We start from the raw sequence: 15,369 nt of genomic DNA, 5'->3' as shown, positions 1-15,369 counted from the left end.
CTAAGTACAAAAATCAATTACCTAGCAATAAAAATAGTTGAACGTAGTACATATTATATACATCAATGAGCTGAACTAATTCAATATTTCAAATTAACTGTGCAGGATGATTAAAACATTCAGCAAAAATTAAAAATGCAGGGTGACCGATATACGCAGGCGAAGAAACAAAGAGAGGGAAATGTCTTCCGTCTCGATCACACACACAAGAAAGAGAGAGGACAACATCTTCCGTCTCGACCACACACACACGGAGCGAGAGAGAAACATCTTCCGTCTCGCTCACACGCCGCCTACGCGAAGGCGCCGCCCGCGCGCTCTGATTGGCCGAGCCGCGCCCACGCATGCAGCGCTCCGACTCCGAGGTGCGGGACTCAAGAGCTCGATATAAATGAGCGAATTCACCCCGACCAGCGCACACACGTCACAATTCCGCTCTGAGCACCCGACTCGAGCGGTCCCTTTGGCTTTTCCGAGTACCTGCTCGGTAAAGCCATTGTCCCGTTTCCGAGTACCTGCTCGGAACGACCGCAGCGACCTCGCTGCACGCCACGGACAAAGGAAACAATAGGGCATTGTCCCTGTTGTTACCTGTGTCCTTTGTTTGGGTCCGGCCGCGTCCTTCTCAGGGACCAGGGTCAAACCCCGTTTCGTATCGTTTCTCGACAATTTTGCCCCTTCAGGGTTAGCTCGGTGGTAAACCTAACGGTGATAACAAGCCGAGCTAGCGGTGACCCGGCCCGCGCTGCGCCCCTCAGGGCTAAAGCGAAGCCGGACGGGTGCGGACAAGGAAGCTGTGGAGACACACCACAGTTTCCCCGCATATCTCCTTCCCAACCCTACCCTAACCTTTCACTCCATCCCGTGTGACGGTTGAGCGTGCGGACCCTAAAAGGTCCAATACCGTTTACGTCGCACGGATTGTTAGGAACCCTTTCGCACAATAAGATTGGCAAAGGGATACAAGCTTAGGGCACACCTAATTTTAAGTACATCCCCCCTCGCCTACACCCGGCGGGGAGGGTCACTCACGCACACAACCCCGGGCACACCCACCCGGGGACGTTTGTACGTACTTTTTAGAGTCACGCGTTCGTTCACAGTGCGATAGCCGCCTGGTTTCTTGTGGGTTCTTTCCCAGGCGGAACGCACCCGGGTCCCGAACCCACTCGCGACTCATTTATTTTCCGATTTTTTCAAGTGCCCCTAGGCCCGGATTCGCCCGCAATGGCTGAATCTAGGCCTATGGACACTGACGAAGCCCACGGTGGAGGTCGGCAAGACAAAAAACGCCTTGCTGACAACCATCGCAGAATACATTAAGAGCGACCCAATGTTCTGCTCTCTGGTCCACTCACTAGTGGTCGCCAATGCCCCCCGTGCGGTGCCTGACTCGCCGGAGTCACCCGCTTCACCCGCGTCACCCGCGACCTCTACCGACTCATCTGAGTCATCCTCTTCCTCGGACTCGTCGGAGTCGGCCGAGTCCTCGGACGGACCTAGTCCGCCCGGGAGCCCGGCCGGTGCCGTCGATCCCGACCTCGCCATGGATTCCGATCCAGGCGCACCCCAGCTTTCCGCTGTCCCCGTCGCTTGCGCGTCCAAGCGACCTGTTTCCCCTGACCCCAGCGAATCGCGGTCTGGGGCCGCGTCGTCGGAACTCGACGACGACGGCTTCACGACCGTGAGGAACGGGCGCAGGAAGAAGCAGCGTGGCTCGGACGCTCCTGCGTCCCAAGCGCCTTCTGCGCCGTCCGCGCCTTCTGCGCAAAACAAAACCCGCGGCTTCCCAGCCCGCGCCCGCTAGCTCGACGGATTCGTCGCCACCGACCCAACCTAAGGGGCCTAAAAGCCACCGAAGGTTAATCTTCAGCTTCCTGAAGGGGCCTCCCTTCAGTCCTTTTTGATGCCCTCACCCGTGGGGCATTAAAATCCCTTAACGCCTGGAACAGTGGCCAAAAACTGCTGTCCCTCCAGCCCGGGTCAATTAGCGATCACCGCGAGTTGACCAAATTTCTAGATAGCAAACGCTATCATTATTACACCTTTGCGCTCCCGGACGAGCGCCGCTATAGGTACGTCATCCGTGGCATACCCCTCAAATGTCGGCCGCCGAGGTCCAACAAGGCCTCCAGGCCAAGGGCATCGCAGCCCTAGAGGTGCACCGGATGCACCGTAAATCGCGCTTGTCACGACGTGGCATACAATACGAGATGGTCCTCGCCATCTTGGCTACCCCCGCGGACGTAAAAGCTCTTTACGAGCTTCGCGACATCTCGGGCCTTGGCGGCTTCACCGTCGAGACCCCACATAAGACTAGCGAGGTTGCGCAGTGTCACAACTGCCAGAAGTATGGCCACAACTCGCGTGGCTGTCGCCTCCCCGCCAGGTGCGTCAAGTGCCTCGGCGAGCACGGCACGTCAGAGTGCCCGCGTCCGAAAGATAGGTCCCAGTGCACGGAGCCGCCTTCGTGCACCAACTGCCGGCAATCTGGCCATCCGGCCAATTACCGGGGCACAATGCCCACGGGCACCCAAATACAAGTCAATTATAGGACCAATCAGGCCCCTAAGGCCAAGGCCCCTCAGGCCGAAAAATTCGTTTTGGCCCCAGCCCCGACACGTAACCCGTGGTTTCCCGCCACGGTACGTGCCGACTCGCGTCCCCAGGCCCAGGGCGGTGGTTCTCCCGGAGGATCTCCCGCCACCCCGGCCACAACACCTGCAGCGGCGGCCACTGTTCCCGCTCCCGTCCCAACGCCCTCGACCTCCAAGGCTACCTCTTCCAAGGTAGTCAAGTCGAAGGCTCCCGCACCATCAAACCCCAGGTGGCGGCGACTCCGGCGTCTAGCGGCGCGGCTTCTTCATTCTCTCTGGTTTCCCCAGAGATTATCGAACTCCACGCGCTGATCCACGACTGCTCGTCCAAAATGAAGGCACTGGGCCGCTCTGACTCAGTCCTTTTCGCCCAAATTTATAACGCGCAACAGCGCATATTCCAGCTCACCATGGAATCCATTTTCTCTCCGTAATGGCTTCTCCAAACGGAAATAACCCATCGCGACTCAAGCCTCGCTCCCTCAGAGTGGGCTTTTCAACCTTAATGGTATACGCGGCCAACGAGCCGAACTCTCAGACTTTGCTCGCGATCATAAATTGGACGTCTTCCTCCTCCAGGAAACGTTCCTCAAACCCTCCCAACGCAGTCCCAAACTCCCCAATTTCAATCTCGTGCGAAACGATCGCACCGATGGCCCTAAAGGTGGCACTCTCATTTACTACAAAAGGTCCCTGCATTGCATACCTCTCGACCCCCGAAAGCCTGAGCAGCATTGAGGCTTCAGTGTGCAGGCTTTCTATGACAGGACACCCGCCGATCACTCTGATCTCGGCCTATCTCTCTCCCAGTAAGGAGCTTCACTCCAACGAACTTGTAACCCTACTTAGTATGGGGGAGTCCGTCCTTCTGGCGGGCGACCTTAACGCCAAGAACACTCTCTGGAACTGCAACTCTACCAATGGTAGGGGTGCGGTACTCGAAACTGTCTTGACGAGATTGACATGAGCATTCTGGTTCCTTCTGAACCCACGCACTATAGCTTCGTAGACGATAGTTACAGACCAGATATTTTAGATATAGCACTCGTAAGGAACGTATGTCTCAACGTGCGTTCCCTGCGAGTGTTACACGAGTTAGATTCAGACCACAGACCTGTGATCCTAGATCTAGGCCCCCATAACGGTCCCTCAGACACAGGTCCTAACGACAGGGTGAAAGTGTCGACGAATTGGCGGCTCTTGAGCACCAAACTCGCCGATACTTCATCTAATGCTCTCTCTTCTATTCCGCCCAACATCGTGACTCGCGAGGAAACGACCGGCGCGATTCGCTCCTTCACCAACCATCTACACCACGTCTTGAGCGAAAGCTCCGAGAGGGTGCCCGAGACCGGCAACGGTCAAGGGCATCTTCCCGATGACGTGAGATGGGTGCTGAGGAGGCGAAACGCAGCACTAAAGGCCTGCGTGTCTGACCCCTCCCGGATCGACGGCGTCTCGCGCGTTACCTCCAACGTGAGGCCAGACGTCGCGTAAAGGACGCCGTCGATTCGAGGTGGGAGCAGCACTTGTCGGAAATCCAACCGACCCACATGGCCTTTTGGAAGCTGGTCCGCTCTTTCAAGAGAAAGGATGTGGCCTCTTTTCCCCGCTCAATCGTCCGAATCAACGCCCCGCGTTTGACGACGACGAGAAAGCGGAATTATTAGCCTCCACCCTGCAGTCTCAATGCTCGCTCGAAACAATTCCCGTAGACCACGATCATCTTGTTGCGGTAGACACTTTTGTCGAAAGTAGGAACGCGATCCCTTCGCCGCCTATTCCGCGACCATTTCAAACAATCGACCCGGACGTCGACGCGCCCCCGACCCCTCGCGCCGGTGACGATCGAAGAAGTCGTCACTCTGATCAAGGCACTAAATAGGCGAAAAGCTCCCGGGGCTGACGGTATCCCCACTAGGTTACTGAAAATGCTACCGGGGCATCTGGTCAAGATTCTTGCTGACATCCTCAATGCAGCATTCCAGAACTGCTACTTTCCTGAGGCCTGGAAAGAAGCAGTCGTGATAGGAATTCACAAGCCGGGTAAACCCGCGTCAGAACCGGCCTCTTATAGGCCCATTAGCCTACTTAGCACGATAGGGAAACTTTATGAGCGGATCGTCCTCGACCGTCTCAAAATAGTAGCTCACTCCCACAATCTGCTCCCTCCAGAGCAGTTTGGTTTTCGAAATAGGCACAGTTGCGTGCATCAGATACTCCGCATCACGGAGCATGTCTATTCCAGATTTAAGTTAGGATTCTATACCGGTGCTCTCTTCTTCGATATTGAGAAAGCATTCGACAAAGTGTGGCACAACGGCTTGTTGTACAAGCTGTACACTCTCAACGTGCCCACACAGCTCGTGCACATCATACGAGAGTTTTTGTCGAATCGCGGTTTCAAATATCGTGTCGAGGGCACCCTCTCCTCTCGTCATACCATCTCGGCCGGAGTCCCGCAAGGCTCCGCGCTATCACCTTTTCTATTCTCGCTATATACTAGCGATATTCCTAAATACAAAGACGCCCATCTGGCGCTCTTCGCGGACGACACGGCGATCTACGCTTCACGTAGAGAACCGGAACATGTGGTGCGCATTTTGCAGGCCGCCGCCGACCAGCTCGGCGAGTGGTTTCGCAAATGGCGCATCACTGTCAACCCTCAAAAGCCAAGCTATCCTATTCCATAGGAAGCTTCAGAAAGAAGCGCCTAACGCTTCAGTTAGATTGTCTGGCCAAATCATCCCTTGGACCCATAAGGTCAAATATCTAGGTGTGATCCTTGATCAGAGGTTGACCTTCGCCCCACACGTAAATGCGGTACGCGCGCGAGCCGCATTCGCGATGGGCCAGCTCCACTGGCTCTTAAACAGAAAAGTAAGATGTCTATCCGCAACAAGATTAGGATCTTTACTACGTGCGTTAGACCGATCATGACGTACGCGTCCCCGTATTCGCGCATATACCGCCTGCTCGACTTCAGCGTCTGCAGGTGTTACAAAACAAATTCCTCAGACGTGCACTCGATGCCCCGTGGTACGTTCGCAATCGCAACCTCCACGTGGACACCGATATGCCGACCATCAGGCACTTTATGCACATGGCCAGCAGACGCTATTTCGATAAGGCGGTCAATCACCCGAATCCGTTAATCCGACTAAATTCTAAATACACTCCATTTGACCGCGCCAAATGGAAGACCGCGTTCAGTCTTATCAGATCCAGAGGACGATATAACTCTGGCAATACGTAGAAAGCACGAGCTGCTTAAAAGCTCAAACACTCAACACGACCGCTGCTCCGTCCTCGCCGTCGAGGACCTCGCCGCGTCCCCGTCCTCCCGACCCTTCTGATAATTCCGGCCCGGGCGCCGATGTAAACATGTTAGACGGTTAGGTCGTTTTTCGCTCCTTTCGCGTTTCCATAATCGCTGATGTCCCCAAAAACATCCTCTCTCAGTGGCCGTCCTGAGCCGAGGTCGTGACCCTTTAGAGGGTCGCCCTCAGCATGGTCACTTAAGGGCTCGCAGTGCCTAAAGCACGCACCCGCAAGACCGGTGTGTTTGTATAAGCCGGCCCTTGCCAGGCTAACAAACGTAAGACAGGATCAAAAAAAAAAAAAAAAAAAAAAAACCCGACCAGCGCAGTTAGTTCGAGATCGCCGACAAGACAGCAAGTTCAGAAAAGGAAAAGGAAAACTCAAGAAAGTGAACAATTCAAGATAGTGAAGAATTCAAGATAGTGTGAACGCCGCCGCGTTATTCGAGTTTTACTTTGTAAACTTGGCTTATTCAATAAAGCTTTGATTTTTAAATCTAATCACTGGTTTATATTTTCACGCAATCCAGCGCACTAATGTTAGACACCTCGGTGCCTAACATTAACTTTCATATTTTATGTCAGGGTTTACTTTAATAAGGTAAAGAAAAAAACCACTGAATTGTCAAGCAAATTTTGTGGCTGACTGTACAAGAAAAAAGCACAAAAACTCCAAAAAGCCCTAAAAGTATTACTTAATTGCGACAAGTTTGAAAATCTAAAAATTCTCGGCAAGCAGTTACTGTCATAATGAACGCTGGAACTTTTCAGTACGCGTGAGGGATTGAACTTTTATTGAGTATACCCTCGAAGGGATTCGGGCAAACATCGGATGCTTCGGAAAACTTCGACTTGGTGCATTCTTACCACGTATTTGTCTAGTTTGCGGCCCAACTACTGGATTATTGGGATAAAAGTTATTTGTATTACGTGCGGCTATTGTCTGAGTTCACTAGTGCCTAAATAATAGTTAGTTCTGTGTTAATTGGTGCTTAGTTTATTATCGTGTCGATGCTAGTAAATGCAAATTCCGGTTGTTCACATTTAATATTAACGATTTGATATACTAGTATATACGTGAAATGATATTTTTAACCGACTTCAAAAAAGGTGTTATTAATTCGACGTGTATTTTTTTAATGATTGTTACCCCAGAACTCGGTAATTATGAACCGATTTGGAAAATCTTTTTTATTCGAAATAATATACCTCCAGATTGGTCCAATATAATAAGGCACCGACTCCAAAGTTGGTAATTAGTAGACATATAAGAAATGTAATTTTTTTTTGGTTTTTAGTGGTTTTTAAAGGCGGTATAATTTTTTTGTCCATGAACCCTATGTTTACCCGTGAGGCTTGAGCTCCATTCTCAGCATATGCAAAACATAATTTACTATTTTTATTGCAAAATCCATTGTTAAAGTACGGACTAAATGTATTTTTATGTAATATGTAATGGAAACTTCCTATACACAAATATATTGTTACCTACTTTCTTAACCCAAAGTGCAAATAAATCCACAACGTTAAATCAGGACGTTAAAGTGATTCATGGAGGATATAATTTTTGTTTCATTTAATTAGGGTGAGTCATTGTTACCTACATTCTAAACTTTGGATAAATGATGACATTTGTTACCTTTCAGACTTGTTAATATTATCAACGCTTGTAAGGCAATCATATCTAAGCGACAATCAATAAACTTTTGAGTAGAGTGCTTTAAAGTTTTTATTTTAGTACGAAAATCGGCAATAGCCTAGTTGGGCGTGGAACGGACTGCCAAGACGAATGTCCGCAGGTTCAAATCCCAACGGCACACATCTCTGACTTTTCTAAAAAACGATGTGTGTATTCTTTGTGAATTATGGCTTGCTTTAACGGTGAAAGAAAACATCGTGAGGAAACCTGCATACCTGAGAAGTTCTCTATAGGAATTTCGGAGGTGTGTGAAGTCTACCAATCCGCACTAATAGTACAGGGCTGATATTATTATATGAAAAATTCATATCAATTAAACTTTTTATATTATTACGATATATTCTAATGTTATTAAAACTGTCCTAGACATACAAAACCTAGAACAAATGACGCAGAAAAATGGCGATTCAAAATATTTATATAATTCATTTTCAATATGTTTGTCGCTTAGATATGATTGCGTTTCAAGCGTCGTTATAATTTTGGATACTTTTTCTTTATGACTTCTTGGTCTAATCAGATAATCCTTGTTTGAATACTAGGTAAATACTGTATTTGTTTGTAACACGATTGTCAGGAATTAGCAAAGATGGCGGCTGGAAAATAAGGCAAATAATTTTTAACCGACTTTAAAAAAGGAGGAGGTCCTCAATTTGACTGTATTTTTTTCTAATATCGGATAAAGTCAGTCCTAGAACCAGATAAGATTAAGTCAAACATTTATGTTACAAGGTAGTTCTAAAAAGTAAACATATCGATTCAATATTCATTATTGGCTTTAATTTTCAGAATTACCTGGTGGCATGAATAGTCAAAGAATCGTTACCTACTCAAATGGAGTCTTATTTAGCATCACGCCTCGCTTTTTAAGGAAAGGTAGAGGTCTATCATACCCGCATTTTGCCAGCTATGTTAGAATTCCATGTATTCGGGGACGAGTTTAAAATATCTCAAGCAAATGAAATATTAATTAACAGTATAAATTAATAATCTGTTGAAGTTTCGAGTTTAAATTAAAACAATTGAAATCGTAGTAACTGTTTTGCTTCCTACGCGAAGCAATTGGACTTTTTACAATTTAATCCGCAGCAATAAATGGAAAACTGTGTCGCGCTGAGATTTTTAATTTAATTTAAAAATACATTCGAATGATAACAACAATTGCAATTATCTCGTAACAGTAGAAACATAAAAATCGAATGGATATCTTGTGATGATTAACTTCGAACAAAAATATATACCTTTGAAATTAAATGAAATAATATATTTGAATAAATGGTGAACATTATTTAAATTCAATCAAAATAACTCTACCACCAATTAGGAAATCAGTTTCCACTGAATAATAGGCGATAAATTCTAATATGACTCTTTTAAAATCTTTTCAATCATCTTAAAATTTTATTCAATCTTTTAAATCAGTTCAAATGTATAAAGTCGTTACAATGCATAATACAACGAAAGTTACAAATGTTTTTTTAGTGCTTGGATAACTGTGTAGAAAATCGATGGGTGTTAGGAACTTAGACGTAACATAAGAAGTTTGTAATTCTTATGTTACAAAACTTTATGTTGTTTTCTCCTTAAAAATATAAGAAGGTAGCGTTTTAGAATATATGGGTTCTTGATAAAAATGGCTTTTCCTTGCGAACTTAATAATTAATTAAAAATATATTAGAATTGTAATATAGTTTAGTCATTTATTTAACAAGAAGGTGTATTTGCCATTTTTTTATAATTAGATTGTCACGGTTTATTACTTGTCTCTTTATTAATAAAATTGCATACAACTATCATGTTTTTCCCCAGTGGCGTAGTTGTGGCTTGCGCGGTACGACACTGCTCCGAGGTCTTGGGTTCGAGTCCCAGGTTGGGCCAAGTGATATTGGGTTTTCTACGCAATACTTATCAGCCCAGAGTCTGAAATTGGTACCCAATATTGTGTTAAGCTTGCCCCCTATCTCATTATCGAATGGAAAACATAGGAAAAAGAGTTGGACTTGTACCTACCCCTGCGGAGGTAAGGTAGGCGTAGTGTGTCGTATGTCGTATATCGTGTGTCTATTTTTTACAATTCTCATAAAATATATGTGTATGTGTATGTGTGTGTACATGCGTGTGTATATGTATGACTAAGTAACATTTGCACGTCAAAAATGACAGAATGTGGGACACTATCTACTGATTTATAATATCTTTATGTAACCACGATTACGTAAATAAATTTTAATTTCATTTCATATGTTTGTTCATATTTGTATGCACCTGACACTCGGATGCAGCTTAAAGTTCTTCTCGTGTTCCACAACCAGAAGCTTATGGGGTTTTACCTTTGTTTAAACTAAATCGATAATTCTAGATATTAAAATGGTATTTGTTTTTATAACGTAATAAATTGTAATTCGCGTCGGTGTGTTTGACTATGTCAGTGTAGAGTGCAATAAATTGTGATAAACTATCACTTTACGTCACATAAATTTTCGACGAGGATAATTACGTTTTTTGCACAGTTTTCTTTTATTTTCAATAAACTTTGTTTAGACCATTTGATTTATAGAGGGTTCGTTTGTATTAAACCTTTTTGTTGTTTATTATTGACCTCTATTATATTTATAGGTATTTTTTATTTGTGTACCTATCCAATAAGGTTTAAATGTTTTGGAGAATAAATTTAAAAAATCCTTTCCTAGCTCTTTCCTATTTGTGAAATTTAAGGAACCATTTATTTATCTTACTAATATTATAATCGGAGCTGATTTTTTCATTTATCAGTTAAAGGTACCCAGGCAATAAATTATAACCGAGCGAATATAAAAATGAGGCAATTGAACATAATATATTATATATAACTATAATTTCTGATTCGTTTGTGTTGTGCTTGAACTCCCAATTGTTTTTTTATTTGAGCATTGAAAAATCAGCCCTTAAAGAAATCAAAACTATTATTGAACATCAGGCTGGCATCCGGTCGTAAAACATTTTTTTTTTACAACGCGTATTAAAAAGATAATAATAAAATTAGACGTATATTTTACATAGTGCCACTGCTGGCCACGGGTCTCCTGTACTATTAAGAGGGATAAGGCCTTAGTCCACCACGCTGCCATAGCGCGGATGAGTAGACTTTACACATCTCCAAAATTTCTATAGAAAACTTCTCAGGCATGCGCAGATTTCTTCGCAATGTTTTCCTTCACTGTTAAGGCAAGCAATAATTCACAAAGAGTACACTCATAATTTTAGAAAAATCAGAGATGTGTGACTTTGGGTTTTGAACCGGCAGACATTTCGTCTCAGCAGTCCGTTCCACTTCCAACAAGGCTATCGCCGCAGTTTATAGAGTATTTTATAAATTATTAATTTATATGATGAACAAACAAACAGGACCGAAGTTGTAGTCTTCGTTTTGTTTTCATAACTAATGTTAACTCCCAGTAACCAATACACAGATCCATACATTTTAAAGAAATGAGCGTGCCATAAAATAAGTATAGTTCATGCACACACCAGCAAATCTAGATGACTTATCGTATTAAAACATAAATCTACTACATATTCATAGACAAACATCCCGCTGGAAATCTTAATAAATCTTTATCTCACTCAATGAACCTTTCTTTGGATTTAGATTCGTTCAAAACACAATGAAAATCTTAACTTTTGTTGTAGACTTCATGAAAGATGCCGAGAGGCTACATATTTCTTTTAAATTACCACTTTTTCATCCGTCTAAAATGTTAAGCGAAATAGGAGATGAAATATTGTGTAAGTTTAATAAAGAGTCACTCTGCCGTTTCATTTGTAGTGGCAGCGTAATTAAGTTATAAATCCGTGCTGGCCTGGATTGGATCTCCAGGTGACCATATGTATTTATTTATTTTATTGATAACTACCATTACAATAAACTAATTACACTAATAAGCAACGTATAACTATTTTAAAAATAATAAACAAATCAATTAAGAAGAGTAAATAAAACGAAAAAGTATAACCTAAAAACGATAATGTAAAATACAATTCAAAGCTATTCACTTATATCAAAATTAAACTAGCTATAAAATAATTAAAGTGATTTTTAGAAACATGTTTTTTCATTATTTCATTAGTCAAATAAACGCTGAACACACTTGAGACTATATTTTTTCTAAATAACAATGAATTAAAAAAAAAATGCAAACAATATTGACACCTTCGCTTTTATTCAGTGAAAACATAAAATGTCTTGATTTTGCGAATACCCTTCGTTGAAAGCTGAAAAATATCAAATTAATTTCCCAGACCGACTTAATTGGAGGATGGAGTCGACAACTTTTCAAAACGGTCATTATATTTTTTTCAAACCGAATTAATAGTGCCTAAAAATATTTCAAATTGAGAATTTTGAGTTTCATTTCACTGGAAAATTGTGTAATTTGAAAGACTAAAATTCATTAACCTTAAATAAAAGGTTAAGTTATTCAGCAAAGGTAACAAGTGCAATCTATATTTATAAAATTAATTTACCAATATAAAATTTTTCGTCTAAGATAACAGAGCAAATGGAAATTCGTGGAAAAATACTGACATTATAAAAAAAACACTTAGAAAGTTATATCACACAATTTAATATACCGAAGCCCATGCACTCAATTCATTGGACTTAATATTTCCGTACGTACATTATTAGTTGCATTCGAAATCGATTCACATCAATAATGTTATAAATAGTGTCATCTATATATATAAAAATTAATCCCTATTTCTCTTGGTCACGCCATCACGCATGAACGGCTGGACCGGTATCACAATTTTTTTTTGTTGTGTTTGTTATTGTCAGGAGAAGGATCTTATGAAAGAAAAAAATAAGGAAGTTGAGCGCAACGTTACAATATTTAAGAAAAGTTAATTTCAGCGATTGATAGAAAAAAAATGCGCGCTGCAAATTCACAGTTAAGACGGGAGAACGTCTGTCGGGTCAACTAGTATTAAATAATTAATATGGAACTTATTATAATACTACATCGCTGACGTTTCGGGTTTGATCCCAGGGTCGGGATAAGTGAGTGAGTGACTGAGCTTTCCTACTCATTTGTGACCGATATAGCGATAGGCTCGTTCCCTGTCACATCATGGAACGGAATATGCACGGCCAAAAGTGGATGCACCAACTGCGCCTCTGCCTGCCCCTTCAAGAATAAAACGCGTAAGAGTGTATGTTTTAAATAATGAAATGAAATGATTATTCAGAATTTCATTGTTTAAAAACAAACAGACTCCATGCCTTATTCCCGAAGGTGTAGCTAGAAGTGCAACCAGCCATTTATCGCCATATGACTTCCGTCCCAATACCCGATAGTTAGCTGTCAGAAGCCTCATTGGGCTCATTTTCTTGTTTCAAGAGTACCATAATCTAACTATCTGAACTAGAAATTTATGTATGCTTGAATTTCATTTTTGATCTATAAATGTTGGAATTGCAAAATGAATTTCGTCCAAAATCACATCCGGCCCATATCTGATATCGGATACAAAAGTCTACCCTAATTTTGCCGCAAACCTTAGACCATAAAGCCAGTGATGAGCTCTGGCCCTTTATAAGGGAAAAAAACATTCCGATATAACGATACTGCGCAAACCGAGCGTGAAGCAGAATCGACCATGATTTTAGTGTTCCGATTTATAACTTCCTTGATCAATTTGTCTTGGACGTATTTTCTTCTAAGCTTGAATAATTGAAATAATATTCAATTATTGTCGTTCAAATAGATTCCAATTCACTTTTCTAAATTTTACGGTGGTTTGGGCATTTGGAGAGAATTAATGATACGAGAATAACAAGAAGGATGTATAAGACGAATATGGATGGAAGACCCGGTAGGGGTCGACTGCACTGAACCTTCGACTAAATAACAATGAACCTTCAAATGTCAGATATCTGACATTCTTAGTAAAGGCCAGATCCAAAGTACCTTGAATCGGTGATAATGCATGAAAAGATTGATGAAGGTGGATTAAGTGAAGAAGTACACCAGAATCGTGCAAAGTGGCAATCCATAGTCTTTGTCTAAACGCTGGAATAGAGGCGTGATACGTATTTATGTATATGTAAATTTATCATACAAAACATACAGAGAAAGAAATAAATGGAAGTAAATGCTAATTCCATCTCTTTCATATTATGTTCAACATAAAAGGTTCTTTTAAAATTAATTACTTAAAAAATGTTCCATACATTTTAATATTTCCACGTATAAATTATCATCAACCCTAAACAGGAGGTGTTTACATTTATAGCTTGTGAAGGGTTAGTGCCAGTGGCTAATGGGGGTAATAGGTATGCCAAGAGACCCGGTCCGTTAATCAACAGGGATTGAGTTAATTTGTTTGTTGCCACTTGGTTGTGACGATTAGGGTTTTAGGCTTTGAAAAAGGTTTTTCAAGGGCTCACTCGCAAACCTCTGAAAATTCAGATTGAGATGTTTTGTCTATATCGTGACATTTTTCTGAAAATCTCAATTTTTTCTCGTTGCCAGAGTTGCTCCACGTCAAAATAAATGATATCATTTGTCACACATTTTACATTCAGCCAGGTTTGACATCACGCATCACAAACTTGATATACATAGCTGTAAACCCAAAATAATGAAACAAATCAATTGAATTGTTAACATCAAATCTTTACCCTGATAGAAGCCTCCATTCAATAGCTTGCCTAGTGTCTAGTTTTATTGTATTAGATCTTTTCATATCCTGTCCTTATTCCACGCCAATACAGATTCAATGCAAATTTTGTACGCAGGTTGATGAATAGTTTTGACTTAATTTTTAACAATGACTGGTGTCAATTTTTTAGGAGAATGGATGATATAAAATAAAATTTTACTTGGCCTGAGAATCAAACTCAAGACCAATTCACATCTTGCATAAACTATCAAAAAGGCAAACGATAAATTAGATAAAACAATTGCATATTCATAAATTAATACTTTTATTTTAAACGTGCACGCCAATCCCACTGCACCTGATAGTAAATAGAGTGGGATCCAATAGAACGTCGACTGACGAGAGAAGATTACTGCTGGGCAATCGACACAATTATGCCGGCCTGTTGGAACCAGATATACAAAGACTTATCCCAGATCGCGGCACACTTACGTGGACCAATATAGCGGGTTGTAATACCTTCTGTAAGGTCGGCGCTATCCGAGCGGATATAAAATATATCCTGCCACCAACAAAACAAGCAAATTAAAACAAGAGTCTATGACAACTGCAAATTCATATTCATATCGTTAACATTAATCAGTTGATATTTATGGTCCCCTAAACAAATTTAATAATAGGAATTTTGAGTACTACTATTTTCTTTAAAACATTTTCGTTATCATCGATCATTGTTTTGATTTCGTTAATAAATATCGTTTTCTTTTGCTTCTTTCAATTTCCGGCATAGGAGAATTTACTTGTCGCACATATATAATTATTTCAAGAACTTACTTTTAATAATAAGTTATGTATATCCTTTGTTATAAATGCAGTTTTATTTTAATTTTATATCAGTGTGGATCCTAACCCTTGAGTTTTACATTTAAACATAAGAATAAAATATATCTCGATTTACGTCGCGTATTTCGAGAATCTAACACGCCGTAAGTACGAGGAGTGCCTGTATTTTAATATTTTTACTATACCCATGAATTGCCACACTTTGTTGGAGATCAATAAATAAACAGACCCAATGTTAAACAACAACTCTAATACATAGGTAAAGTAT

At 42.0% G+C, this 15,369-nt stretch overlaps 1 protein-coding gene across 1 annotated transcript; it reads left to right on the top strand.

Moving 5' to 3' along the window:
• Positions 1-1,333: 1,333 nt before the first annotated feature.
• Positions 1,334-1,807, top strand: LOC119190450 (predicted GPI-anchored protein 58). Its single transcript, XM_037442414.1, has one exon. It carries the CDS (start codon positions 1,334-1,336, stop codon positions 1,805-1,807), a length of 474 nt encoding a protein of 157 aa, XP_037298311.1.
• The last annotated feature ends 13,562 nt before the right edge of the window (positions 1,808-15,369 follow it).

This window comes from Manduca sexta, chromosome 24, assembly GCF_014839805.1.
Source record: "Manduca sexta isolate Smith_Timp_Sample1 chromosome 24, JHU_Msex_v1.0, whole genome shotgun sequence".
Classification (NCBI taxonomy): Eukaryota; Metazoa; Arthropoda; class Insecta; order Lepidoptera; family Sphingidae; genus Manduca; species Manduca sexta.
The sequence above is the reverse complement of the archived record's forward strand: the minus strand, read 5'-3'. Positions and strand labels throughout refer to the sequence as shown.

Excerpts from the sequence above, each read along its gene's own strand:
- LOC119190450 (XM_037442414.1), top strand. The coding sequence starts at position 1,334 with ATGTTCTGCTCTCTGGTCCACTCACTAGTGGTCGCCAATGCCCCCCGT.